We start from the raw sequence: 27517 nt of genomic DNA, 5'->3' as shown, positions 1-27517 counted from the left end.
TTTAACAATAAATGTTAAAGGAAAAATAAAATACTTTTGGCCATATAGTGGACCCTTGGGAATAAAGAATGATTCTTATTGTTGATGGGAAAAAAATTTCAGAGTACATCTAGTATTAGATTTTTTTCTGTTTTTATTTTTTTTTGAATTACCTAAAGTAGTAACCGCATTTTAAAAGACTTTCCTGCATCCCCAGCAGAAGAACATATCCTGTAATTAAGTTTTAAAAATGTTACTTAAAACGTATGTAAAACACTGCAAAATGAATAAAATTCGACTTTTTCTTAGCCCCCTTAATCATAGTCTGGAACATATTCTTTAGGCAATCTTTTGAATTTAATTAAAAAAATATCACTGGACTAAAGCAACATCGAGTTGAACTGAAATTTTGAGAGGATAATCTTTAACAAAAAAATTGGCGTGCTAGTGTTAGGGTGTTATTTGAACAAAAAAGAAATTTTGCACAACTCGAAAACTAAAAAGTAGATATTTCGAAAAATTTTATTCTTTAAATATGATTTTTAAAGAAATAAAATAGTTTAGGAAAAAATGCTCGTTTCCATACTTTGACCACACCCGTGTATTATTTTCGTCCGATTGTTTCGACGAAATTCGTCATAGCAGTGCTCTGAGAAAGATGATTGTATTTTAGTTCCTTGTTATCTTATCAATTTACTAGGTCACACCCTAACTGTTGGTTTAGCTGTTTGAACTGAATATTTATAAATGATACAAAACACCTTCCGCTCGGACAAATGGTTTGTGTCTTCGATAAAAAAGTAGCATCAAGATTACATTATTTTGTCATTTTTGAAGATTATTCTCTAATTCTCTAAACTCGTTGCCCATGCTGCTGTTCAAAACACAGCATCAAAATATAGTTCTTAAAATACGCATAAGAACACTGCACACAAAAATTTTTGCAACATGGGCAATTTTATTTATTATTTATTTATTATTTATTACAATCGTGGATTGTAATAATTGGTCCAGAAATAAAGAGCTTTTATTTGTTTAATATTTTTACCGATTCCCATTAGGACCGGTGAATTTTTTGCATACGCCAATGGGCTTAGTCCAACCTAATTAATGTAATTATGCTTGATTTTGGATTTGTTTTCAACAGTTTTCTAGTAGTCTATTGATTTTCGAGTATTCTTTGGGCGCATAAAAAATTGTGATTTTTGAAGAATTTATGTCTTTTTTGGTTGTTTACTTTTGGGAAAACAAATTTTTAGAATTCTGCCTTGTTTTGTAAGGCGCCAAAAATACCTCTTTGATTTGGTGATGTTTTTCCTTTTTTTGCATACGCCAATTGGCTTAGTCCAGAAATAATAAAAAGTCAGTTGGGAAACATCGTAATCATCAATAAATACTCAGTTACTGTTAAATTAATACAATTTTTAACAACTCACAATTTGGTGAAAATGTCCGAACAACAGGTAATATTTTATTCACAATTTTTGTGGAATACGAACATCACAGTGAAAATCTGCATTCGCTGCAGCTTTAGTTTATGATTAAGTAAATATCGCAAAATGTTAGTAAAAATAAATATATTTAGGTAAACAGTTAATACAGTGGAGTTTATTAATGGTAATTTTATAAGATGGCAGTCATCCTTTCTGATAAAAAAATCTTACGTACATGTTATTTATCACATAAAATTACCGAATCATTTATTTTACAAAATTATTAAATCCTACGCAAAACAAAACAGTGGTGATGGATCAATCCTATAGCAGTCAATTGCGTCCACTAAATACAACACACAAGCAATAATTCCAAAACTCTGAAAAATATAAGTTTAGAAAGATGGAAACAATTTTCAGTTAAACTATTAATACCCCTCCAGCCATGTAGCGATCATTGTAGTTTTCAGAAAGTATAATTGCCGACACTACTAATAAGTAAATAAATAAAACCACATTAAAGTAGATTTGAAATGCTATGAATCCCTGAAGAGGCCTTCCTGCTTTTGTGACATGAAGTATCAACAGGAGGAAAGAAATTACTAAGCCCACAGCTGTACCCACGACATATGCGTTTGTCAAATGCCGTGACCATCCATCTATGGCTATTAAGATAAGACCAATGAAGCAAACTACCTGCAAAATTAAAAGCATGTTAACGAAAAGCTTTACGTCTCTAATGACTTAAATAAAAGTAATTTAATTAAATATGTTTCCTTTGCTTTAAACTGAAAATGTAGGTATTTTTCAAAGTGAAAAATGGTACCACAAAAATGTCTGAGTAAGAGCAGGAACTCCACAACAAACACAAACAACTTTATCGCCAACAGGCCTCGTTAAATACGCTCGTAACAATTGTAACGACATATTTTCCATAAAAGTGGGAAGGAAATTTTTGTGCTAATTAACTGTTTTCCCTTCAACAGAAAATACTCACGGCTTCTGCAATTTTAATTATCCCTTGTGAGGTTTTAACGTGCCCAGTACCATAAACAATAGTCTGAAACAAATCAGTGTAATCCTAAAACGAATAATAATTCTTTATTTTACCCCCATTTTGTTTCACACACACCGTTACAACACTATCTCAACATTTTTATCGCCTTAATCTTATCAAAATATATTAATTTTTCAAAGGTCGCCTAAAACCGGGTAATTTGAACGCCGCTGTAAAACCGAGCTGATCGTACACGCAAATGCTCGCAAGTGTTAGTTAACTAACCATAACATTTCAACTTTAATATTTATTTCAATGAACTAGTGTATGGCACCGGGCCAGAAATTTTCAAGTTGTTTCTAAAAAAAGCCACTGGTGGGAAAAGGAAATTTGGGTTAGAAAACTTTCTAAAAATACAAAAAAGCGCGTGCATTTAACGCTTTATTAAAATATGAATGCATGTTATTAAACTTTAGATTAGATAAAATTACAAAAGGGCCTAAAAATAGAGAAACAAAACTTGTCGTTGCACGATATTCGTTTTTTACTGAGATTTTCTGAATCGGTTTTCTACTCCAAATCTGGCATGTTTGGCACCGTCCATGCGTATTTGGGGGCTGGTGTAATAGCAACTTTGTACCTCTCAAACGTGTCCACGAAATAAACTCCAGCAGTTACGTAGCCCATAATCTAGAGAAGAGTTAGCGTATTTTACAACTTTGGACCACTCGTACCCCTGTTATGACATATCCTCTTGTGAAGTCCATCATAACGAGAGACGAAACACCAACTATGGCCACTGCAACGACCAAAACCGCTATACATTCGATCCAATACCACGGTAATCTGGATCGCCTTATAACGCCTCGAATGTGCAAAGCTGTGAAAATTATTGTGTAAATCGACGCCAAAGCTACCACGAAGGTGAAGATATGGGCTTTGGTCGAATATCCGGAGAAGGCCATAAAAATAATAATTGTTATATCCAGAAGCTAGGAAAAATGATGTGAAGTTGCGACAGGTGGACAGCAAAGTTTTTACCTCTTCGATTATGTTAAGACCTCCGGCGTAAGTCCACAAATACTGCCATCCTATAACAGGAACTACCTGTTTCAAATTTGGGTTTTAATAAATTGTATTGATTTTGCGTGTACTTACTTACATTAGAATCCATTTTTACTTGAAATCAGATTACACCATGGCTGTTCATCACAGGTGTCTTATCTTATCATCGAATAAAAAAATAATAATCCAGAATGGGTGTTTATATCATTTTTTATCATTTAGGCGTTGGTCGCAATCGGTGAAAAATTTATAACAATTATTTACCAACTAAAATTTACCTGCAGACGCCTTGGATATGCTGCACAATTGCGTGCTTTATCACGCCAGTAAAGATTATTAATTTTAGATGCATTACCTAGCCAAAAGCAAACATTAAATCCCAAAAGCGCAATTAACGATAAGAGTATAATGCTTTTGTTGTTTATTATTATTTTGTATGCAGTTTCTACGTCTGGCTTTTATAGTCTTATTAGAACCTTAATCCGTGTTAATTTTGTCACGAATTTAGTGAGTGAATTGTGTTGTAACAGACAATGACGAATGTTAGGCAATTTTAACAAATATTGATTTAGAAAAATGCGATTAAACTGATAATTGTGATAGCACCTATTCCAAAATTAGTTCAGGATAACGTCTGACTAAACTAATTAATTCGCTACAAATAGGGGGCAAATAGGTGGGCCAGCATATAATATTTTTTCCTTAAAAAAAAATTTTGTTTGTTACCAAATTAATAAACTGAGCAAACAAAGTTATTTAAAGTAATTTAAAAAATCTTCAGAAGCAAAAATACTGTGTTTTCTATACGTATCATTTAATGTTACACCAGTTTATATCTTCCAGCAAAAATTTTACGCTAAGTCGCTTATTTTTATAATACATATTTTATAATACTTGTATTCCTAACTTTTTCGGACAGTTCAGTTAATTGTTAATAATGTAATAAGTTAAATTAGATAATAATTGCTCACATAATGTAATAAAATTCTACAGTTTTTATGAGAAAAATTAAATTAAATCTTTAAATTTAAATTAAATTTAAATTTTCTTCTCATTTTAGATTCCTTTCTATTTTTGATTTGATTCCACATTTTTTACAACCAAAAATTAAGTCTTTTCTCACAGTTACAAAAAAGTAGATTGTCTTCGTAATTTAGTTCGAATCTGATTCTAAATCCTTCTAATCAGTTTCAACAGAAACCAACAAATCTTCGAAATTTTTCAAAAACCGAAACGAACTTTACATTACAGATGTTTTTTTTTAACTTTTTCTTACATAAACCGTGAAACAATCTTTTGTGTAACATTTACTTATTTCACAAAAGCCATATTTTTAGAAACAAACAACATACATCGAGAGAATTAAGCCTGTACAACATAAATTGTTTAATTTTATAAAATGAAAGCTTCCGTCCACAATTATAAATTACAAACAATTATAAAAATATAAATAAATTATAAACAATTAAATTGGAAATTAGAAGAATTTACCTGTCTTTTTGTTTTATTTTTAATGTTCGCAACAATTTCATTGATGCTCCTGATATTCTCTAGTTTACTACAATTTTGTGTTCCTCATTATTCTGTACGTCAAATATTTTTTTATATTGATACTTCTACATCTAATTTTTCTTGTTCTGTAACGTTCTGTAAAAAATGTGCTAAATTGTTAATAAAGGTTATTATTATTATATTATTATTATTATTATTATTATTATTATTATTATTATTATTATTATTATTATTATTATTATTATTATTATTATTATTACTATTATTATTATAGATCAAATCTCCATAAAATTAGATATCTTTACGTTCATCTAGTACCATTGTAGTTCATGACAACTACAAGGTGTGTCCGCTAAGATGTTAGTTTTCCTTGTTGGCGTTTGTATACAAACTCATTTTTGTAGGTATCAGATTTATAATCATTATTTTTTTGTAAAATGAGGTCACAGGTTTGTTTTATTGAATTCATTCAATAAATTGTGTATTGTAACACCCCAAATAAAAATATCTTTATTACAGTATGGTCTATCTTTTTTTAATAATAAATAGGACTATGTAGTGAGAGACACAAAAATATTTATTTTTTAAATGACACTCAAAAGTTTGTACTTCGATTTTTGGAGCAAATAAAGTCTAGCTTACTTTTCTGATTAGTACCTATTCCTAATTTTCGGGTAATAAGTATTAAAAAAAGTCTGATCTCGTCAAAGAAGTCGACGAGAATAAAGAAACTAATGAAGAATATTTGTTTTCACTTTGTATATTTCTTAGAAATGAAGCATTAGTCACGACAATTTAGTTGTAAATTTTATAACGTATTTAGATTGTATAAACAAAAACATTTTAATTAAGGTCTTTGGGAGTTATCTAGCTGATTATTATTTATTTATAAACGTCCGCTGTAACTTTTTTGTCAGGCGTAATTGTGGTAATGGTGTAAATCAAAAAGCGCCTTTAAAAAAATAGTTTATTTATTAAAACAATAATAAAACATATAAAAATTAGATACTGATAAATAACAGACATAACAATATGTTATTGCCTCTCCATCAGCGAAAGTCGAACCCCATTGTCGGACTTAAGTACAGTTTCCGCCACAAGGTCCAACGTGTGATGGGGCGTCGCTGGACACAGTTTGAAATTCCTCAACACCTTCGAAATCGTGCTCTTCATCTCCAACATTGCGAATTTTTGCCCTGTGACAATAAAATTATTAGTTTTTGTATAACTTCGCTACCGTTGTCCTCACCAATGCAATTCCTAGGGCCGGCACTGAACGGTATGTAAGCATAAGGCAGTTTGCCATCGATCGTTTCGAATCTGCCGGGATCGAACTTGTCCGGCTCTGGGAAATATTTCGGGTCCCGGTGGATGCCGTAAGCGAAAATTGTGATATTCACACCTTTGGGGATCTTAATATCGCCGAACTCGACCTCCTGGTTGGTTTCCCGGGCGTAGAACGGCACCGAGGGGTACAAACGGAGCGCTTCTTTGATCACAAGCTCCAAATACTTCATTTCCTGCAGGTCGGAGTAGCTCACAATCGGTTTCTTCTCTTTGCCGAAAAGTGCCACTTGTTCTTCGTACGCCTTTTCCTGAATTATTGCGTCAAGCTTTGTGTTTTTTTTAATTGATGATAGACTTACCTGAGCTTCGGGGTTGTTGGCTAGACAATACAGTGCAAAACTGATGCCTGAAGCCGTGGTGTCGTGACCCTAACAAAAAAAATGAAAACTGAACAATAAAAAAATAATTGAACTTACTTCAAACATGAACGTGTCAACTTCTTCTCTTATTTCTTCGTTGGTTAGAGGCCGTCCGTCGACAGTGGCTTGCAAAAGCAGGTCCAAAAAGGCCATTTTTTTCTTAATCCCCATGTCGATCACATTCTCGCTTACTTTGGACGCTTGGTCTTTTAGGAGTTCTTCCCGTCGTTTGCTGATCACGTTGTTGGTGTAATTGTGCAAGACTTTCAACGCACTTTTCTGAAGCTGGTAGTCTTTAGTGAAGCGGAACAAAAATTCGTTATTTTTTTGTGGGGCAATTGCACGTTCGATGATAATACGGCCCATTTCTTTCACACTTGTGACATACTCGGATTCCTCGTTGTTTTGGGCATTTATAGTGGTACCCATTGCTGTTTCTGTACTTAAAAAATTAATACAAAGGTTCATTTGATTCAATCTAAAACTTACCACAAATAATATCTAAGGCACAAAGTGTGACAAAAGGGTAAATATCGACGCTCTCAATTCCCACCTTCTTTCGCAGTTTATTGATCATAACATCGCCAGCAGCGTCGAAGGAATTGATAAATTGTTCCAAAATTTTGAAATGGAACGTCGGTGTGATAATCCTTCTGTGTTTCTTCCACTTAATTCCCTCACTTGTGAGCAAGCCGGTGCCCAGCCAGGGCAACATTGTCCGATAATTCTGCGATTTGTTGATAATTTTCGTCGAACTTAAGACGAATTCCAGAAATTTGTAGTCCGAGACTAGGAGCAGTTTCCGGAACGGTCCGATTTGGACTTTCACAAGTCCGCCGAAGTTTTTGTTATAATTGAGGAAAGCCGGCAAGACGCCTAAAATTTACAATAAATTGTGATAATGATAACAAAAAGTTAATTTTTACCTTTGGTTTTATTCTTGAAGTCGAGCGCATTGCCGAGGAGTGGAACGCCCGGAGGGCCGGAGAAATTTTTGAAAAATTTGCCAACTTTGTAGTTTTTTAAGAAGAGGTACCACCACGACAACACTATGATCACAGCCAAGGCTGAGAAAAATTCAAGTATGATGTTCATGCTGAGGGTGTAAACTGTTCTGGTTTGGCTCAAGTGGCAATTGATTCGCTTTTATAGTACGAGGAGAATCCGTATTTTTAACTGTCATCGACGATTTCCTAATAAAACGGGCAAAGTCCGTGTGTTTTAAAAACAATGATTGATCCTCTATCGAGATTAGCAACAAAGAGGGGGCAAATTGTGAACAAACAACGTTTCACTAAAAATTGTTTATTTTTATTAGACTATCATTAATTATGCCAATACAAACATTTAGCCTCATATCAGCTACGTTTTTCTAGAACTTGGTAAAATAAGACTGAAGTTATACGCCGTATATCCTGATCGCAGTGATAAAACGGTTGCGTTGTCTTCGTTAGTTTTGTAAATAAATCAAAAATTTAAAAAATGCGAGACAGTTTGAGTCCAAACCAAAAACTGAACTGTGCACTTTCATCCCTGTGAGAGAATGTCGTTGGAGTGTGTCTTAATTTTTTCCAAAATACTATACAAAAATCCTGCTAGTCCAGCATGTAGGAGATCCAAGCCGAGTTACGTTCTTTGTCAAGTGCCAAAGATCATGAAGGTTTTTTGAAATAATTGTAATAGAATGACTGATATGCGTAAACAGCATATTTGTAAACAAATTAAAAAGTGGGCGTCAGTGACACACCTCCGCTGAGCACATATCAGAACCGAGGGTTCAATTACTTGGACTCTACGTAAAAGATTATCTCTCGGTTCATGGATGTTGCGTCTGATGCAATAATAAATCTCATGTGATTCATTAACATCGAGATAATTAAAAAGAGAATCCAAACACATCCAGAACTTTGACCGAGCACTGATAAAAATTATTAATTTGCAAGAAAATGTTTTATCTCGAGACTTGTTATTATGTTACCAGAGATTAAGATTTTGCCCCAATAAAGTTAAGGAAGCGTTATTTTGTGTTGCAATAGCGTTTCGAGAGCTGATTTTTCTAAAATAAACCACTTATCGTCTTATGTAACGAAGACATAAGAATTACAATCGCGTTTACGTATCGAATTTGGCTAATAATAAAGCCAGTTTTTTCCACTATGAACTATAACATTCAGAAAAATAAACACACCATTAAGATAACGTTTCGAGAATTGTGAGGGATTACCTAGAATTAAGTGAAGAAATGTTACAAAGTCAGCAGGTCAAAATCGGGGATTTTTTGCGACTCTGATAGCGAACCGAAAATCAGCAGATCACCCAGCATCCTTTTCTACAATAGCGAAAGCAACAACAATATTTTTTTACTTTCGTAGGTATCGTAGGATTATTTCAATTAAAACACCAGTAACAAGTAATATATTTTTATTTGCATATTGTCAACAAAACAATAGTTTAACTACAATTAGACAAACATTGTGAGGTTGTTGCAGACATAATTATCCAGCCTGACAAAACAGATAATTAAGACAAATAATACACTGGTTTGTTATACCTGGTAGTAATCTTGCTCTGATAAAATTTTCGAGGCGCGACTAGAAATCCCTCTGACGGGGGGTTCAAGATCATGGACTAACTTGTAGACATCGGACCGCTGGAGATAATCCAAATTTTTTGGCGGTGGCTGATATTTCAAAAAATTAATTCTGGAATAAGAAATTAAAATAATTACAAATCAGTTGTTAATAATTACTTCATTTATAAAAAATGATTAAAAGATACCTTTCTAGTCGGTTGTAATTGCACTTTCGAATACTTACTTTTTGGTTGCGACCGCTTTACTGGGGACCAGACAACAATTGGACTCTCTAAAACAACAAAACTGAAGGCATGCCACAACACAAACATCATAAACCACCACAATTTTTAATTCAGGAGGTGGTTTAATGTTTAACTCAAACACCTAGACAATACCTGTAGATGGGCTTTTTTTTGTCGGACCATGGCCAGATTTGGTTCCAATGGTTAACCTGAAAGTAACACCCTTTCAGTAAAAACACTAACATAATTGCCTACCCTTTCAGCTTCCCGACGATAACTTCGGAATAGGTCTCTATAGTGTTTGCAATTTTTTCATCGGACATTTTTGGGTGTCGAACGGATGGACATGCGTCATCAGGCTGAGACCATCTCCGGCCTCCTGGTAAAATTATGGGACGCTCAATAGGTTTTAAGGGTAAGGTTGGTTTTTGTTTCAAACGACGCTGCTTGAACTCCTCGAGTTGTTCTCGCTCCTAACAAAATTTTATTTTGAAACGGAACGTGTTAATGTTAAACACAAAAATTTGTTTTGCAAACTGGTCCTGTCACCTTTTGCTGTTTTTCCAAAAGCTCGCGTTCCGCTCTTTTCGCTTCTTTCTCCTCTTCGGTCAAACCCTCCTCCGGATCGAACTGTTTTTCCTCCACTTCGACGGTTTCTTCGTGAATTTCTGTTTCTTCAGACGGTTGCATTTCTTCCGCTTCTTCTGGTTGGGGCTCCAGTTCGCCAAAAACTTCGTCTTGGTTTGAAGAAACCCCACTTTCTATCGAGTAACATAACTGAAGATAAAGAATTTTTGCAGTTTTGTCAAACCTTCAGTAACGACTTGTTCAGCTTTGTCGTCCTCAAATTCCGAATTCACCTCTGACATTGCCTTATCTTCGCTTTCAGCAACCGATAACGTTGTGATGTGGACTATTGTGGCTAATTGTTTGGTAACGGCATCAATTGTTGATTGAATTGTTGAAGGTAATTGGGCTAAAGCTTGCAACTGCTTCTGGACTTCGGCTAGTTTTTCTTCTAACACTTTCTCCAACTCAGCTGCGCAAAAAATTAAGTAAACTCAAGTGTTACCAGTTGAACTCACCATTTTTCTCCACTTGTGACTTATTGGATTCAGTTGACACCTCTAAAAATTTTAGTCAGAATTAAAAAATAATCGTGTTTGATTACCTTTTTCCGCATCACTGTTCTCTTCGCTTTCTTTATCTTCAATTTGTATTTCACATTCTTCCGTAATTTCAGCACGAACTGAAACTTCTTGAACAGCAACCACATTTGGTTCTTGTGCAAAAGTTTCAAGTTCTTCATTCGTCTCAACTACCTGTTCTGCAGCCTCCAGTTTGGTTTCCTTCATTTTGTTCTTGTCTTCGGTTTTTTTCTTCTGTTTTTTTATCACAACCCTGTAGGGCTCGCCCTAACAAAAGTAAATTTGTTCATACAAATAGATACATTAAAAATGCTTTACTTTAGGGGTGTCTTCTTGTTTTTTCAAAACTGGTTTTGGGTTTTTTGGTTTTTGCAAAAAGGTTGACCACTTCCGTTCCTCTGCTACCGAAACTGAACCACTCGATGATTTAGTTTCTCTAAAAAAATTATTAAATCTAACTTATATAAAGTGCAAAAAACGTACTTCTCCTTTATTGTTTGAGTTTCAATTTTTTGTTCAGTGTTACCAACAACTAACTGGTTGGGATTCACAATTTCAAAATGCACTTGTCGTTCATGTTCAATTATCGTTTCGTCTTCTACACAACTTTGCATGATATTTTTGACTTCTTCATTACTTTCTTCCTCCTGGTCCACTTAATGTAACATTTTACTTAATTTATTTGGAAATACTTACGTACGTTGAAGAAAGATCTCTAAAAAATTAGAATAAATCATCTGCAAATTAAAATTAAAAAATATACCTCCTGATTGCTAAAGTTAAGTTAATTCCCGCTGAAACTAGCAAATCGTGGGCTTCAGGATGCGTAACACCTGTGGTAGGGGTGTCGTTGACTCTGACAATAATATCGTTCTCTCTAAGCCCCCCGTTTTCGGCAATGCTATTCTGTGCCACCTTTGTATAAAACAATTAAAAATTGTCCTGTTCTGCAAAAAATTGTACCTTGATGACTGTAAGTGGAACGTCATATTCAGCTCCACCAGTGAGGCGAAAGCCCCACGATTCGTTATCCGATTTTACAAAATTTAATTCTATAGCCATTTGATGAGGACATTGAGATTGGTGTCGCACCTCAATTAGCAAAACACTGTCGCAACACTGAAGCTTTCTAGAGCATACTATTTTAATTTAGGACTGGTTTAATGCCACATTACTATCAATACATTTGGAACAAATCTCTATTGACTGCCAACAATTCATCAGTGATTTATGAGCGATGTTTTTCATTAAAACTATTCGAAAATTTGGGGCATTTGCCTTTCACAAATCTGGATTTTTCAAACTGATGTTCATCATGCTGGGTTACCAGTACGATAATTTTGATAATTTTATCTTATGAGAACTAAGTAAATCAAGATCACTAATTTCTTGCAAAAAAATATAAAAAGACAGTATACATCTTCTCATGATAATTCGCAAAACTGCAAAATAAATTTTAATCGAGTGGTAAAAAGGGTAGATTTAAAAAAAGTTGTATAGATTTTTAATAATAAAAAATTAGTTTTTAATAAAAATAAAATTATTACTCAAAGAAAACACTGGAATTAGATGCAACAAAGTATCAACTCAAAAAATCTCTTACCAGAAAAACCCGCACATTTTTGAAAATTTTGTAAACAGCAGCTAAAAATTCACCAAACTGCGTTAACTTCGATGTAATTTAATTTGTTTGCGAGCTGAAAATTCCTTAGGTCAAAAGATTTCGCCGAAATAAGCATAATCATTTTATCTACTTGTAATTTCTTTTTTAGTCTTGCTTTCATAATCATTCAGTAAAGCTTTTTTTAATTTATGCGCTGCCCCCAAAATGCAAACGAGCAATGGTTTGACCTTTTTCCGACTTTTTAGTAGAACTTACTACACAGAGTTTGGCAAAAGTATGGAACCAACAGTGTTTTATGTTTAAACTATGACTATGTACCTTATAATAAAACTTTATCAAAAATAAGATTTTTAGAATGTTTTTAAGTTTTGTAATAACTTATATTTTTTTTTTATTTTGGTTTTTTTGGTAAAACATTAAAATGTCGCTTTGCAACAAATAATACGTAAAAAATTGACGTTGATTTAGAAAAATTTCTGAAAGTCGTAAAATTACGATTAGTTAAAATTTATTTTTTTATTTTATTCATCTTTATATTTTTTAAGAATTATTAAGATTTAAGATAAGAAACTGTAACGAGCTGATTTTTATCTATTTATTAGATTTTGAGATACAGTAAAAATACTTTTAGCAGACTCATCTTGAACTTACGTTGTTTCAGTCATTTTTTATTGATTTAACTGATTAGGTTTAAGTCGAGGTGTAAACCACAGGGGGAACAGAATTGAGGAAGTCAGAGGATATCAAAGGAAATATGAGAAAATTTGAGGAAATCAAACAATTTAGGTCACAAATATGTTAATTTTTGACTAGACTTTAGTTAGTTTTTGATTTATTTACCATTTTTGTCTCCCGAAATGTTTACAAAAATTTAAATTAAATAAAAAAATTGGACAACGATGCATTCAGTAGATATTATTTATTATCATCTTATTTTATGTGCTCGGATGAAACATTTTAGAATAAATCAAAAGTGAGTGTTGGGTTGCCTAAGAGTTCTTCGTCTTCACTTTTATTTATTTTTATTTCCTCCTTTGGGGGTGGCCCAGGCCCCTGAAAGTGTATACAAATTATGTGTTCACTAGGAGGGGTGGGGCAAAGGGGGGAAATGGCTAAAATAGTTCGTGTGCTCCAGCTTAGAGGTCGCGTCAGTTGCAAAGAAATCTGTAAATTTAAAGGAATCTGTCACACATTTTGCTAAAAGTAAAGAAGGTTCACTTAAAAATAATCGACGTGCGCACACTTCTCTCTTTAATTCTTTGATTTATCAACAGCCGATTATTTTGCTGTCGTTGTGGTTTTTGGCGACATTTTGTTTTAATGTGTTTTAAAGACTTCAGAAAACGATTTAACGTGATTTTTTGGATGTTTTTGTGATCAAACATCTCTACTTTTATATGGATCTTTTATTTGAATCTAGTGTATAGTGTGAATGACAGTGTTTTAATGAAGGATGAATCAACTTAAGGCAAATTAAGGTAAACGTTATTGAAAGGTGTCTATACAACAATTAATTGCGATTTCTAGATATTAATATAATCATATTACACCAAGAAGGATCACACAAACTTAGGAGATGAAGACCGTCCTTGGAGATGATAACGGTTCTTGGGATGTAATTGAAAATCCCATGAAGACGAGTTAAATATAATGTGCAGTAATTAATAGGTATATCATAATAATAAATAAATTTATTGTAGTTGCGAAGCTAGTATTTTGTGAAAGCAGGGAGTTTAGGACTTGCTATGGTTCAAGGTTTTCAAATTCGCCATGTCCCTCTATGTCTTAATCTTTTATGTTGTTTTACACAATGTTATAACGCCTATGCCTGTTAAAAAAACAAGGTTTGTCCTTTTTGTGATTGCTTAATTTAGAAACTAAGCGAAAAAACGTATTCTACAAGTATCATACAAGTTAATCAATATTAAAGCCTACTATTATTATAAATTTAAATGATTACATGGTAGTTTTAATCAGTTAACTTCCAGTGATAGTTATGTATATCAGATATGTGGGTTTTTATTTAAAATAATTTTAGCACACTTGTAATTCTCTTGTGTTTGAGTAATTTACTAATAACTATGATGCAATCGAGATTACTTTTAAAAAATTTCAAAACTTATCAAGAACTTTGACATCAAACTGTTAAAGTACGTGTTAGGGCCGCTTTTACAAACGTCCGTAAACCTTATAACCGCGAATAAATTTCGAAAAATAGTTGTTTAAATTTAGCCTTAAGGGACTTAAAAATTGGACTATTGTCAAAGGTTACAAGCAAAATTTTGATATTTTTTTGCTTTTCTGAACAGTCTGTAGACAAGTAATCAAACCAACAAAACTGATGTATTTATACAGACTGATCCCGAAATACTGTGTCTGTTAGCAATCTGAATTTAAATTTTAAAGGATACCAATAGTGTACACTTTCAGGTAGCAATTCAATAATTTAATCTGATGCCAACATACTCAGTTTCTCTGGATCATTGTGTATATTTAGACAATGTATTTACATATATTATTACATCTGAGTATGTTTATGAACAACAATTCGAGTTAAATTAATTTTGCCTATACATTCCAGCACGTTATTATTTTTTTAATAAATTTTTATTGGAAAGACTTTGTTTCATTTTATTAAGCGATGTTAAATGTTTTTGTGCTATTGCAACTGTTACAGATGCTTTTTTATTAAAATGTCTCGTAACAGTGCATGAGTACAGAAACATTTAACATTTATAATTCTTTAAATTTGGAAAATAAATAAAATGTCCTGTTTGAATTTCCCGCTATTATCGAATTAGTTTGTTCTCCCCAGGTTAGGTGGCGCTTTCGCGAAAAAACGAGGGGTAGACAGAGAGATTCGCTTCTTCCTCTCTCTTATTCTATGGGGGTGGCCTATATCCTATATGTGCTGCCATTGCATCAGACTTAAGTAAGCACAATGGCTATATCATTATTCATTATTGAAAAATGTCGAAAAAAGAAGAGAGACAACTTATTAAGTACTTCTTTGTTTTTTACTAAGTTTTCGATTCACGCAAATTAATTTTTCACTAATTTTATCCAAATAACTATACCACGTATTTTTTCATTTAGCAAATGTTAATTTGTACGATAAAACAAGTGTTACAAATTTACTCATTTTAATTTAATTTAATTAATTTTAATTCTATTGCGGGTTTTTCAAATTGTAATTTTTTACCCGTCTGTGTTTTACCTGAATTATCTAGTAAACCCTAGATAATTTTAGGAGCTGATAGATCAAAAACCGTGTTACAAAACAGTGTAAATGCGAAATAAAAAACATTTTAAATACAAAAATATTTTATTTCAATCGAATCGACAGAGCCAATCCACAAAGGCTTTTGTCACAAAATAATTTATTAATAAATAATCATAAATTAATTCTCATAATCCATTTCAAACGATGATTTCAAATTTCATTATTCTTTTAAAATTCTACTCCTCCATGGCCATCATTTCCGCTGGCTTCTTCTCAACCTTTTCCTCCACCTTCTCCACTTTCTTCTCAACCTTCTCTTCCATCTTCTCCACTTTCTCTCCCTCATTCACCAAACTCTCCGCTCTCGTCTTCTCAGAGGTGGCCTCTCCTGCACCCCCTTCAACCGGCTTATTCCCCCCTTGCCCAATAGCCTGCTGGAACTGGTTCCCAATAGCCTGCGCCCCCGAAACCAGCGGATTCGAGCCCCCACCTTGCCCCCCTTGCCCCCCAATGGCCTGGCCAAACTGGCTCCCAATCGCTTGAGCTCCTGAGACAAACGGGTTCGACCCATTACCCCCTTGTCCCGCAAACTGACTTCCAATGGCCTGCGCCCCTGAGACGAACGGATTCGACCCGTTGCCCCCTTGGCCCCCGAACTGACTCCCAATTGACTGAATCGGGTTAGATGACCCCCCTGAACCCCCCTGTTGACCCCCTTGAGGCCGGAAAATGTTAACGTTCTGGAATGCCTGGCCTATGCTTTGGATAAAATTACCCGGAGTTGTTGACGAGCCTTCGTCACCTTGCACCGGAGGCCGGGCTGAGGTCGAAGGCCGGAAGTTGTTAACCACTTGGTTGAATTGGTTAATGGCGCCCTGGAAAAATCCGGGGGCGTTGGTGGTCACTCCGGAGTCGCTTTGGTTGTTGACGTTGATTGTTTGGGAGGGGCTGCCCCCCTGGCCCCCCTGGCCTTGGAAAAATTGCTGGATTGAACTGACAAAGTTGTTGATGAAGTTTGAACCCCCGTTACCCCCAGTTCCGGTGTCTTCTTGCCCGGAGGTACCATTCTGTCGGTTGAAATAGTTGTTCATGTTGGTTACCATTTGGTTCATTCCTGTAATTGCCCCGTTAAAATTTGTTCATTTAATAAAAAAGTGGTACAAACCTCCTTGGAAATAGCTGACGAAGCTTTGCCACGGGCCTTGTTGTTGCTGCTGTGGTTGTTGTTCATCCTCGGACCCAGGCGGTTTCTGCGTTTGCCCATTTTGGCCGAAATTGCCCATAAAATTGTTGGAAATGGTTTGAATACCATTGATTAAGTTTTGGAAAAATTGGTTCTGATTTTGATTCTGATTGGGGTTTTCGTTACCACTTGTTGGCTGATCCTGTTTCAAAGTGAGGGCGTTCTTGTACTGATCCCTGAAGTAGTCATGCAGAGTTTGGTTTAATTTTTCCCAAGCTTCTGCCGTTGGTTTGGCCCCCGGTATACTATCTGAGACCTTATCAAAGTTCTCCCTAATCGTGTTAATGCCAGCGTAAGCCATCTCTTCAGCCCGTTTCAAAAGATCAAGCAAATTCCCGGATTGTGCCGAATTTTCCGCAACGGCAGCTTTAATATTGCCGTCAACTTCCACCGCATTTTGCGACTGATGGCCAATTTCTTCAGACGACAGTTGAATTTTCTCCTCCAAGTTTTTCACCCCTTGTTCATTCCCAGCATCCCCTTCTTCGAAATGAATTTTTTCTTCGTTGATGATATCATCACTGAGCTTCAATTTCAGTAATTCGTCCGATGATAATTGTATTTTGGCGTCTAAATTTCTCGTCCCGTACGTGGCCGGGTTCGTTCTATCGTAGACAATTTCAACGGGAATATTTCTCGTTTTGAGTACCGCTGCCTGGGCAGCAAGGAGCAAACAAAAACCCACCGAACATCTTGACCACATGGTGCTGAACGTTTAACTGAAGTTGATGAACTCTTTGGTTGGATTTTATATCTAGTTCTTGTTTATGTGTAATTTTTTCCCATATTATTAAGGAGCGGAGTGTTTTAACCGGTCCTGAGATCGACAAGATATATGTTCTTGTAGCAACATCTCCAAGAACTGCAACCGGGGGTCAAGGCCTCTGGACCGTTATTGTTGGCATTAAAACAAATTCTTTAATTTTATCGACGCGACAGTTACAAAATTTACATCAATTTAGGAGGAAAAATGTTCAGTTAATCGAACGCTCGTTTATCACCTGTTGATTTTTTCCAAACTAATTGGTTGTCAAAACGTCGCTAATAAAACGCAAACAAGGCGAACGAAATTGGGAAACTTGAGCCGAAGTGATTAAAAATTTCTTTCAGACTCAACTAATGGCAAAAACTATTAGCTGGCTTCGAAGAAGAACACGAAATTTGCATAATGACCCAAAAAGGTGATAAATGGTTGTTGACGCGATGATAAATAAACTTATTTGAATGTGGTACGACAGTTTCTAAAGTGGTACAGATTATGCTAACGAGTTTATTATCCTTTCTTTTGTATTCAAAACAGGTAGATATTTAGTAAGTAAACTAATCGATAGACATTTTTTGACAAAACGGTAAAGTCGAATGTAATTTTTCTCATATGACCTGACCTGTCACGACCGAGCTTGAACCTGTGGTGAACGTGGAGACTGTTTCAGAAAACGTTACAAGAAAATAATAATTCAAAAATATTTTTATCGTAAAGTAATTCCTGGAACAATTTATTGTTTCACTTAAAATTTTGTGACCACAAATCCTATTCAAGGAACACAAATTTTCACCATTTAGAGGAAATGGAAAATTAACAAGAAGCCGAAGTAGGTTAAATGCAAAATAAAATCTCTTTATTTTTTGCAGAAATGCAAACATACTTTCAAAAACCGCTTTAATATGTTATTAGGTAAATAAATTGAACTAATTAAGAAAAGACCAAAATTCGATTTATAAATTTCAAAATTTTAGACGGTTTATTATTATCACATAAAAAAAAACACACAAATAAAACAGAATTGCCCGTAACGGAGTTTTCGGTAGATTCTGAAAGAGACTGGCGCCTGAATGGTGCACCAATTAATTTTTCAGTCATTAAAGTTTATCAAACATGCATTTTTATCTGTTGGTCAATTTAAAAAACCGTCTACACCTACCATGAAGTCACGATTAATTGAAAGTAAATGCTAATGAAACAAGAACTTCATCTTTAATACGCCATTAAATATTCATATAGTTTAGTAACAAAGATAAACATGTAACATGTTTGCTCCCCGTGGTTTTATCTAAATGTTGTAATCTCTCCGTATTAATCCATTTTTGTATTATGGGTACCCAACACCTACCTGTATCAACCTTTATTTTACACAAAGGAATAAAAAAAACAATCACAAATAAAATATTCTTTATTGACAACAAATAATATCACAATGCCTCAAGACAAATCACACATTTCAGTGGCTAATAATTGTTTTTACAACAAATTACTCTTTGGATTAGCCGCAAAACTGGGTTGATACAGCAGACGGAAGGTGTGCTGCTCTTTTGAATTTCCGGTGGTATTGCCTTGTACACTTCCAATATAGTTTGCACTACATGTTGTGTATTTTTCTGTTAACAAAATAAAATAATTTTTGGCGCAAAAATTAATGAAAACGTACTTCTATAAATGCCGAGCATTCTACGTATTTCATGTTGTGACTTTCGGCCAGTTTTTTTGCCATATTTTCACTGATGAAAATCTCACGATTGGCATTTAGCCGATCGATCGTTTCAGGATCACAGCGCAGATCACATTTTGTTCCCAATAAAATTTTCGCTTGTTGGCTTATCCCGATTTCTTCGATTTCCGGTATCCACTACAATTTTTTTTATTTAAAATAAATGATTTTTATTCGCAAATAGACAAAAAAACTACACACGCACTTACGACTGTTTTAACATTTGCGAAAGAACTCGCGTTTGTAACATCAAAGCATATTAAAAACACATCCGCAGATTCATAAACTTGTTTCCTTAACAGGCTATAGTCTTCCTGGCCTATAAAATTTGATGTAAATGTACAGTTAGTGTCGTATTTGACCATAAATACCAGCTGTGTCAAAAAGTACAATATCATAGTTCTGTCCATTGTGTACAGTACTTATGGAATGATTCTCAAATATAGTTGGTGTGTAATTTTTATCAATTTCTTTTCCACATAACCTACAACAGTTTACAATTGCACAAATAAAAAAAAAGGTTTGTTTACCTCATAAGCAGAGTCGTTTTGCCAACAAAACCGTCCCCCACAGCAACACATTTGATCACATTTCCGCTCATTTTTTATTATAACTATAACAATTTACATTAAAACGTTTTACATAAAATGCTTTATCTTTCGTTAAAAGCATCACTTATCTCGCTCAGATTAATATTGTTTGATATTACAAACAGCTTAATAGGAATTCCATACACACATACCTCATGTTATCTTATCAGTGCCGATTTCGTTCATTTGAACAATCAGGGGAAACACATAACAAACAACGGGTAATACTGAGTTAAACAATTTATTCAAATAAAAACAAAAATTGGTTTATAAAATGCAAATTTGCCAGTACATAAATAAAAATAAAGAGAAACTACTTTTTACTCGCTTAACAATAAACGAACTTGACTCCTCACAACAACAACGTTCCTGCAGTATTCAAAATACCAATTTTAAACTTCGTATTACCTTTGCTCCTATCAGAAAAATTCATTTAAACACGTATCTAAACAATAAAGAGGGTTACTTTTCCTTGTTCAGCGCCTGGATGAACTCTTCCAGCTTCTCCTGGATCTGGCGGACCCGCTCTGCAAAACGCCGTTATCAAAAAACAACAAAACCACGGGGGATTTGAGAATTATCGTTATTTATGACACTATTATTACAGGTTGAGATTACTTATCTATAAGTGAGACAAATTTTTTTCAGTTAAAAGAGCAACGTCCAATAATTGATTCGAAAAACAGACAGCAGGATTAATGTCCAAAGTTAATTATGACATGTAGTTTGATACTTACACGAAAAAAAATTCAAACGATACCCGAAATTTCTCAAAAAGTCTTGTACTTGTGTTATTTTATTTTTGTGTATTATAGAGATAAAGACCTAATTTTTTTATGTTTCAATTCAGTTGAAAAGATTTTGCAGAGATGATAAAACAAAATTGGTTAGGTCTTACAACAGTAACCAATTGCAAATAACAAATAAAAAAATGGTATATTTTAAGGTTTTGTAAAAGTAATTTCACTTAAATATTTACAATGTTTATATTATTTTTGATTACGAAATTATGTTAAAAAAGTTAGGGAATCCAAATCGGGTAAAGCCAAGTTTTTTTTTAAATATTGTTGAGAATCTAATTAAAACAATACTTACTCAGTTCCTCAGCTAGCGTGACCCTCCTGCCTGTAAGTAGCGTCTCCTTCTTGTCACCATCCTGGCTGTAATCCTCCAACACTTCTTTAATTTCTTTATCTAACCTCCGGGCTAAAACGATAAAATCAAACCCAAAGAAACAAATCAGACAAAAATAAACCTTCACGATTTGTTATTTGTTGCCTAAGCGCATTTGCTGTAACTTTCATCATTTGTTGAATTCGGTGAAAGAGGACAACATCGGAACAATCAACATCGGCTTGTTGGTGATACAAATAAAACGACTTTCGACAATCGTACGCTTTCACAAGTGACTGTTTCAAAAAATGACGCCTGTAAACGGGGAACCACACTTCGCGTATAAACTCATTATCAACCTCTATACTGTTACGTTGCAGTAAATTGTTCCTAATTGTGGTTAATTCGTCGTAACTAAGCAGAGGAGGGTGTTTCTAAAAAACAACACTGAATATTTATTTTAACTCGAAAAAAAATTACTTCATTAGAGTAGAGGATTTTGTCTAATTCTGACTTAACGGCGCTTCTTTTGGCCTGTTCCTCACTTTGGTACTTCCAGTACAGCCACCGTTCTTTCGCCGAAGGCCCCAAAATATCCCTCAACAAGTCTTCCGTCTGCTTCAACTTGTCTTTAACACTATTCTCGAGGAATTTCACAGCCGCATCCCAGTCTCGTTTATCACCAACTGTCCGATCCTCCAAAGTGTTCAACTGAATAACTCTCAACATTTCCGACGCTTTGTCCTCCCAGGAGTGCCTCTGCATGGCCTCACTAACAACCGCTGCTTTCAGCAAATCGAAAACATCGTCATGATCTGGCGCCTCCTTTGCTTTACTCATAAACTTCTGAAACTCCTGTTGCAAAGTTTCCCAGCCTGACTCAACCGACTGGGCCGGAAGCGCCTGCTCGGCCCACTGCCTCAACTTAATATCAACAGAAGTATTGAACGTTTCCGAACTTCCGGTTTGTGCCGACGGCAGATAAATGTTTTCGAACACATGACTCGAAACCTTCTCCCAGATTTTACTCATGAGACACTCTTCCCACTGCTTGGGACTAACTTGTGACAAGTTAACCACTTCATCGAGGATTTCCGAACGCGCTCGTTCGAACAACTCGTCTCTATCTTGCTCCCGAATTCGGGGGAAATTGTTTTTCCACTCGGTTTCGAGATTAAAACGGCGGGCTTTGAACGCGTCCGCTTGCTGCTCGACTGTTTCCCGGACCATTTTCCAGAAACAATCGGCCACTGCAAGGCTCAAGTTGCGCGTGGTGACTTGCGTCGAGCGAATGACGCCGTCTTTGAACAGTTTCGAGTTTTTGAAAAAGTTTTCCTCGTAGTCTTTGATGGTCTGGATCGGGTCGTCTTTGCGGCCTCGACCCGTGACGACGGCGAAGTAGCCGAGGGCTTTCATGGGGAACAGTTTGCCGGAGAGGATTTTGCGTATCTGTTGATCGTATTGTTAAAGGGTTTATTTGGACTTTGGAGGCAAAAAAATTTACTTACTCTGTTCGGATCGGCTAAATTTTCTTCAGCCAAGTCCACTTTGGTTAAAACGAAAATTGTTCGTTTGCCTTGAGGGTCGCATTGTGATACTAGATCGGTCACGTTGCTTCTTTCGGCATCGACGGCGCCGTCTTGGATGCATAAAATTATGGCGTTTGGGTTGTTCATGTAGGTTTGGGTCATTTGCTTAATGCATTCGCGGGTGTCTGACGCCATGTCCGTAGTGACCGTCTAGACAGTAAAAAAACCAAAATGGTATAACGCATTTTTTCGTTTTTTACGACTAAAGCCTCCAATTTGTCATGGCAGAATATTTTAAAACTGCGGACGTTTTTTAGTGGTATTGAGTAATGTATAAAGCAGGTAGGTGTGTAAAATATTTAAAACACCAACCAACAAACACATAAAAGAAAATTATTTATTATAAGATCATTAATCAGTATTTTCTTAAATTGGCGGTGTAATACAGAAAATGAGCCGCTGAATTCACTAGAATAAACCGTTTTGCTCTACGACTTTTAGTTTTTGAATTATAATTTTTTAATAAATAATTCGGCGCATCCACCATTTTTCAAAGTAATAAATAATTTTATTACCAAGTTTTCGAGTGAGGTAGTGTTGTAAAACTGGCGGTCTAATACAGAAAATGAGCCGCCAAATTAACTGGAATAAACCGTTTTGCTCTATAACTTTTAATTTTTGAGTTATAATTTTTTTTAATAAAAAAATTCGGCGCACCCACCATTTTTCAAGTTAATAAATAAATTTTTTTCTAAGTCTTCGAGTAAGGTAGTGTTATAAAACTGGCGGTCTAATACAGAAAATGAGCCGCTAAATTCACTGGAATAAACTGTTTTGCTCTACGACTATTAGTTTTTGAGTTATAAATTTTTAATAAATAATTCGGCGCATCCACCATTTTTCAAAGTAATAAATAAATTTTTTACCAAGTCTTCGAGTGAGGTAGTGTTGTAAAACTAGCGGTGTAATACAGAAAATGAGCCGCTAAATTCACTGGAATAAACTGTTTTGCTCTACGACTTTTAGTTTTTGAGTTATAAAATTTTTAATAAATAATTCGGCGCACCCACCATTTTTCAAGTTAATAAATAAATTTTTTTCTAAGTCTTCGAGTAAGGTAGTGTTATAAAACTGGCGGTCTAATACAGAAAATGAGCCGCTAAATTCACTGGAATAAACCGTTTTGCTCTATGACTTTTAGTTTTTGAGTTATAATTTTTTTTAATTAATAATTCGGCGCACCCACCATTTTTCAAGTTAATAAATAAATTTTTTTCTAAGTCTTCGAGTAAGGTAGTGTTATAAAACTGGCGGTCTAATACAGAAAATGAGCCGCTAAATTCACTGGAGTAAACTGTTTTGCTCTACGACATTTAGTTTTTGAGTTATAAATTTTTTGATAAATAATTCGACGCATCCACCATTTTTCAAAGTAATAAATAAATTTTTTACCAAGTCTTCGAGTAAGGTAGTGTTATAAAACTGGCGGTCTAATACAAAAAATGAGCCGCTAAATTCACTGGAATAAACTGTTTTGCTCTACGACTTTTAGTTTTTGAGTTATAAATTTTTTAATAAATAATTCGGCGCATCCACCATTTCTCAAAGTAATAAATAAATTTTTTACCAAGTCTTCGAGTGAGGTAGTGTTGTAAAACTAGCGGTGTAATACAGAAAATGAGCCGCTAAATTCACTGGAATAAACTGTTTTGCTCTACGACTTTTAGTTTTTGAGTTATAAAATTTTTAATAAATAATTCGGCGCATCCACCATTTTTCAAAGTAATAAATAAATTTTTTACCAAGTCTTCGAGTGAGGTAGTATTGTAAAACTGGCGGTCTAATACAGAAAATGAGCCGCTAAATTCACTGGAATAAACTGTTTTGCTCTACGACTTTTAGTTTTTGAGTTATAAATTTTTTAATAAATAATTCGGCGCATCCACCATTTTTCAAGTTAATAAATAAATTTTTTTCTAAGTCTTCGAGTAAGGTAGTGTTATAAAACTGGCGGTCTAATACAGAAAATGAGCCGCTAAATTCACTGGAATAAACTGTTTTGCTCTACGACTATTAGTTTTTGAGTTATAAATTTTTAATAAATAATTCGGCGCATCCACCATTTTTCAAAGTAATAAATAAATTTTTTACCAAGTCTTCGAGTGAGGTAGTGTTGTAAAACTAGCGGTGTAATACAGAAAATGAGCCGCTAAATTCACTGGAATAAACTGTTTTGCTCTACGACTTTTAGTTTTTGAGTTATAAAATTTTTAATAAATAATTCGGCGCATCCACCATTTTTCAAAGTAATAAATAAATTTTTTACCAAGTCTTCGAGTGAGGTAGTATTGTAAAACTGGCGGTCTAATACAGAAAATGAGCCGCTAAATTCACTGGAATAAACTGTTTTGCTCTACGACTTTTAGTTTTTGAGTTATAAATTTTTTAATAAATAATTCGGCGCATCCACCATTTTTCAAGTTAATAAATAATTTTTTTTCTAAGTCTTCGAGTAAGGTAGTGTTATAAAACTGGCGGTCTAATACAGAAAATGAGCCGCTAAATTCACTGTAATAAACTGTTTTGCTCTACGACTTTTAGTTTTTGAGTTATAAATTTTTTAATAAATAATTCGGCGCATCCACCATTTTTCAAAGTAATAAATAAATTTTTTACCAAGTCTTCGAGTGAGGTAGTGTTGTAAAACTAGCGGTGTAATACAGAAAATGAGCCGCTAAATTCACTGGAATAAACCGTTTTGCTCTATGACTTTTAGTTTCTGAGTTATAGTTTATTTTAATAAAAAATTCCCAGTGAGATGTAGAAACTGGTATTATTAACATCTTGTACTGATTTTGTTTTTAATATTTTATTTTTGCTTATACTTGCTATAAATTACAGTGGAAAGGGATGTCATTAAAATAAGCGCATGTTATTTATTTATTGTCAGTAAATGAGGTGTCGAAAAGTAACAGTTTGAAAGCCACATTTTAGAACACAACAAACGACAACTACTGCAAAACTCATTTGATGATTTTATTTCTAATTTCTATAGGTTTTTCTATGAAGATCAGACGCCTTGCTACAAATTGTAGCAGAAGCAGATGCCATAAAAATAAGTTTATTTCATTTTTTTACTGTCCATCTTCAAATTAGATGTTGAATAATTATATCATTGACATTACTCATTTTGTTTTTAATTTATTTTTTAATGTCTTGCTACACACTGTAGCCAAAGAAGATGCCATAAAGATAAGTACATTTATTTATTTTATACTTATTACCAAGTAAGAAAATTTTATTTTTGTGTGACATTTCGTATTTTATTTAAAAGATAAAATCAATTAAAAAAAAAAAAACTCACCGAAATAATACCTGGCAAGTCCACTAGAACCATCCTTTGCAGCCCTGGCCCCTTAACCGTCATTGAAATCACCTCACTCGATACCGTCTTCCCCCCTTTGACACTATTCCTCATCCTCAATTCCACCTCACGCCTCAAATCCGCCAAATCCGATTCTTTCGTTAAATCAAACTCTCTGGTGGAATCCCTAAACTGGGCCACATGATACGGTCCTTCAGACAATGTGACTTTAACCGGTGCCCTCGTCATCATTTCGCCTCCTCCTCTGGGAAAAATCCTAGCTTGGGCAATCATTTCCAAGACCGAAGTCTTGCCACTACTTTGATCACCAACAACCACAACTCTGGGTAACTGGTCTTGGGTGTTGTACCCACTATCAAAGTCAGCGAGTTCGTCCAAAACTTCGCTGTACATGTCGATCAAACTGCGTTTGATTTTTCTAGAGGGTGGCTTTTTGCCTTGCTTTAGTAGCAAGTTTTGTTTGCGTAATTCCTTATTTTCTTTTTCAAGTCGTTCTAATTCTTTTTGATATTTGATTTGTGTTTGGATTATTTCATCTTGTAAGTTATTTAAGCGAGTTTGGGCGTCACGTCGCGCTCTTTCCTCTCGTTCTGGATCACCAAATGGTTTTGCAAACACTGTATTCATTTCTTTCGTATCTGTAATTCCACGTAGCCAATATAGCAAGAGATGGGTTTGGGTTTGATTTAAAATGCCATACCTGAGTACAGTCTGTCTACAAACTCGGAAAGGCCGGAGAAAACACCTAGACAAAAAAGAAAAGGGGGGGTTTAGAAGTTAGAGAGAATGTACTCGGATATGCAACTTTGACAAAAATTACCATCAATAGCGGGAGGAAGCTGACCGTCTTGCTGCTCAGCGGCCGCTATTGCGTCATCCAATCGCTGGTCAAACCACGTCCTAAACTCGCTTAACTTTGACTCAGTCAATGACTTGATCCTAGGATCTGAAAAATTAAGTTAAAAAAAACAGAAAAATTATCCAACTTCTGGAATACCAATTGAAATATTGTTCTTAATGTTGTCCTTAAACTCGATCAAATTCCCGCGCCATTCTTGCCACTTTTCATTGTCAGGAAGGACATCATCCAGCCATTTCAAGTCGGGCATTCCATCCTTCCAGTCTTGGTATTTCTACAACCACTTATAAAAAATTTGATAAGTTAAAAAACCCCAAACCTTTTGCAACGCCCCCCCTCCTGCCACAGCGCCTCCCAGCAGCAAGTACCGTATTTTTAAAACCCCCCTTAAAGCTCTAACTATCAACATTCCATACTCCCTTCGCTGGTATTTATAATGCTGGTGAAACAATGGGCGCGACCTTTCAAGAGCTCGGCCGCCCCAAAGACTACCGTAATTTCTTTGGTATAGTTTACGTGGTCCATACTTCAGTGGGTTATTGGAATAAGAACTTATAATAATGCGGCTAAAAATGAGGGTTTACATAACCTTAACGCGAGGTTATCAGGTATAAATAGACTCACCCAAACTTGCCCCTGAGTAAGTGCTCCATTATGCGGTTGTGGAGACTTGCCTTTACAGCATTATTTTGGTTATTGAAGTGTAATTTTCCAAAAAAGGTTTAAATTTCCAGTTTTGGAAAAATCAGCTGTCATTGAAATGTCATAAGCCGGTTCAAAGATTACCAACTTGTGCTGATAAAATTCC

The 27517-nt window shown here is 34.7% G+C and overlaps 5 protein-coding genes and 1 long non-coding RNA gene across 11 annotated transcripts; 1 reads left to right on the top strand and 5 right to left on the bottom strand.

Annotated features, from left to right (window-relative positions):
• Positions 1–1539: 1539 nt before the first annotated feature.
• On the bottom strand, positions 1540–3872 carry LOC103314923 (hypothetical protein). Of its 2 annotated transcripts, none has more exons than XR_010334331.1 (7): positions 3568–3872; positions 3451–3516; positions 3144–3401; positions 2523–3099; positions 2410–2472; positions 1848–2108; positions 1540–1792 (listed from the first exon to the last, which is right to left on the bottom strand). XR_010334331.1 is itself a non-coding variant. In XM_008202224.3 (7 exons), exons 1-4 carry the CDS (start codon positions 3581–3583, stop codon positions 2980–2982), a joined length of 456 nt encoding a protein of 151 aa, XP_008200446.2. In that variant the 5' UTR covers positions 3584–3834; the 3' UTR covers positions 1540–1792; positions 1848–2108; positions 2410–2472; positions 2523–2979. The 2 variants fall into 2 exon arrangements, 1 of the variants encoding a protein (XP_008200446.2); XM_008202224.3 differs by having other exon boundaries at positions 3572–3834.
• A 2067-nt stretch (positions 3873–5939) lies between these two features.
• Positions 5940–7828, bottom strand: LOC660270 (cytochrome P450-like protein). Its single transcript, XM_966519.4, has 6 exons — positions 7619–7828; positions 7182–7568; positions 6750–7129; positions 6633–6701; positions 6236–6581; positions 5940–6182 (listed from the first exon to the last, which is right to left on the bottom strand). The coding sequence occupies exons 1-6, from the start codon at positions 7785–7787 to the stop codon at positions 6022–6024; spliced, it is 1512 nt and encodes a 503-aa protein (XP_971612.1). The 5' UTR covers positions 7788–7828; the 3' UTR covers positions 5940–6021.
• Positions 7829–9096: 1268 nt separating this feature from the next.
• Positions 9097–11800, bottom strand: Zasp67 (Z band alternatively spliced PDZ-motif protein 67). 3 transcript variants are annotated; one of them, XM_015980121.2, is made up of 13 exons: positions 11621–11800; positions 11421–11572; positions 11354–11372; positions 11141–11304; positions 10976–11093; positions 10681–10924; positions 10595–10636; positions 10321–10548; positions 10059–10270; positions 9663–9718; positions 9509–9556; positions 9244–9394; positions 9097–9196 (listed from the first exon to the last, which is right to left on the bottom strand). In XM_015980121.2, exons 1-13 carry the CDS (start codon positions 11717–11719, stop codon positions 9188–9190), a joined length of 1542 nt encoding a protein of 513 aa, XP_015835607.2. In that variant the 5' UTR covers positions 11720–11800; the 3' UTR covers positions 9097–9187. The 3 variants fall into 3 exon arrangements, with proteins under 3 accessions (XP_015835607.2, XP_015835605.2, XP_015835606.2); XM_015980119.2 differs by lacking the exons at positions 9509–9556; positions 9663–9718 and adding an exon at positions 9765–9982; XM_015980120.2 differs by lacking the exon at positions 9509–9556.
• A 1528-nt stretch (positions 11801–13328) lies between these two features.
• Positions 13329–14898, top strand: LOC135266316 (uncharacterized). The gene is made up of 2 exons (XR_010334271.1): positions 13329–13759; positions 13809–14898. It is a non-coding gene; the product is annotated as an uncharacterized LOC135266316 (long non-coding RNA).
• Positions 14899–15587: 689 nt separating this feature from the next.
• On the bottom strand, positions 15588–17486 carry LOC103314924 (PE-PGRS family protein PE_PGRS26). The gene is made up of 2 exons (XM_008202226.3): positions 16670–17486; positions 15588–16618 (listed from the first exon to the last, which is right to left on the bottom strand). The coding sequence occupies exons 1-2, from the start codon at positions 17448–17450 to the stop codon at positions 15741–15743; spliced, it is 1659 nt and encodes a 552-aa protein (XP_008200448.2). The 5' UTR covers positions 17451–17486; the 3' UTR covers positions 15588–15740.
• A 1687-nt stretch (positions 17487–19173) lies between these two features.
• Positions 19174–27508, bottom strand: Opa1 (Optic atrophy 1). Of its 3 annotated transcripts, none has more exons than XM_064356546.1 (15): positions 27334–27508; positions 27029–27275; positions 26848–26983; positions 26671–26796; positions 26551–26595; positions 25830–26488; positions 22445–22675; positions 21417–22385; positions 21079–21370; positions 20919–21029; positions 20290–20350; positions 19764–20239; positions 19605–19717; positions 19439–19552; positions 19174–19371 (listed from the first exon to the last, which is right to left on the bottom strand). In XM_064356546.1, exons 1-12 carry the CDS (start codon positions 27360–27362, stop codon positions 20176–20178), a joined length of 2970 nt encoding a protein of 989 aa, XP_064212616.1. In that variant the 5' UTR covers positions 27363–27508; the 3' UTR covers positions 19174–19371; positions 19439–19552; positions 19605–19717; positions 19764–20175. The 3 variants fall into 3 exon arrangements, with proteins under 3 accessions (XP_064212616.1, XP_015835463.1, XP_015835464.1); XM_015979977.2 differs by having other exon boundaries at positions 19443–19552; XM_015979978.2 differs by lacking the exon at positions 26551–26595 and having other exon boundaries at positions 19443–19552; positions 27334–27507.
• Between the last annotated feature and the right edge of the window lie 9 nt (positions 27509–27517).

Source organism: Tribolium castaneum, chromosome 5, assembly GCF_031307605.1.
Source record: "Tribolium castaneum strain GA2 chromosome 5, icTriCast1.1, whole genome shotgun sequence".
In the NCBI taxonomy this organism is placed as follows: Eukaryota; Metazoa; Arthropoda; class Insecta; order Coleoptera; family Tenebrionidae; genus Tribolium; species Tribolium castaneum.
This window is presented reverse-complemented; position numbering and strand designations above follow the sequence as displayed.

Excerpts from the sequence above, each read along its gene's own strand:
- LOC103314923 (XM_008202224.3), bottom strand. Across the intron at positions 3,402-3,450 it reads GTCTTAACATAATCGAAGAG|CTTCTGGATATAACAATTAT; the intron begins GTAAAAACTTTG and ends CATTTTTCCTAG. Across the intron at positions 3,100-3,143 it reads GAGGATATGTCATAACAGGG|ATTATGGGCTACGTAACTGC; the intron begins GTACGAGTGGTC and ends ACTCTTCTCTAG.
- LOC660270 (XM_966519.4), bottom strand. The coding sequence starts at position 7,787 with ATGAACATCATACTTGAATTTTTCTCAGCCTTGGCTGTGATCATAGTG. Across the intron at positions 7,569-7,618 it reads CTTCAAGAATAAAACCAAAG|GCGTCTTGCCGGCTTTCCTC; the intron begins GTAAAAATTAAC and ends TGTAAATTTTAG. Across the intron at positions 6,183-6,235 it reads CGGCCCTAGGAATTGCATTG|GGCAAAAATTCGCAATGTTG; the intron begins GTGAGGACAACG and ends TTATTGTCACAG.
- Zasp67 (XM_015980119.2), bottom strand. The coding sequence starts at position 11,719 with ATGGCTATAGAATTAAATTTTGTAAAATCGGATAACGAATCGTGGGGC. Across the intron at positions 10,637-10,680 it reads GAACAGTGATGCGGAAAAAG|AGGTGTCAACTGAATCCAAT; the intron begins GTAATCAAACAC and ends TAAAATTTTTAG. Across the intron at positions 10,549-10,594 it reads GTCACAAGTGGAGAAAAATG|CTGAGTTGGAGAAAGTGTTA; the intron begins GTGAGTTCAACT and ends TTTTTTGCGCAG.
- LOC103314924 (XM_008202226.3), bottom strand. The coding sequence starts at position 17,450 with ATGTGGTCAAGATGTTCGGTGGGTTTTTGTTTGCTCCTTGCTGCCCAG. Across the intron at positions 16,619-16,669 it reads CGTCAGCTATTTCCAAGGAG|GAATGAACCAAATGGTAACC; the intron begins GTTTGTACCACT and ends GGGCAATTACAG.
- Opa1 (XM_064356546.1), bottom strand. The coding sequence starts at position 27,362 with ATGGAGCACTTACTCAGGGGCAAGTTTGG. Across the intron at positions 22,676-25,829 it reads ACTTGCCAGGTATTATTTCG|ACGGTCACTACGGACATGGC; the intron begins GTGAGTTTTTTT and ends TTTACTGTCTAG. Across the intron at positions 22,386-22,444 it reads ATTTAGCCGATCCGAACAGA|ATACGCAAAATCCTCTCCGG; the intron begins GTAAGTAAATTT and ends TACGATCAACAG.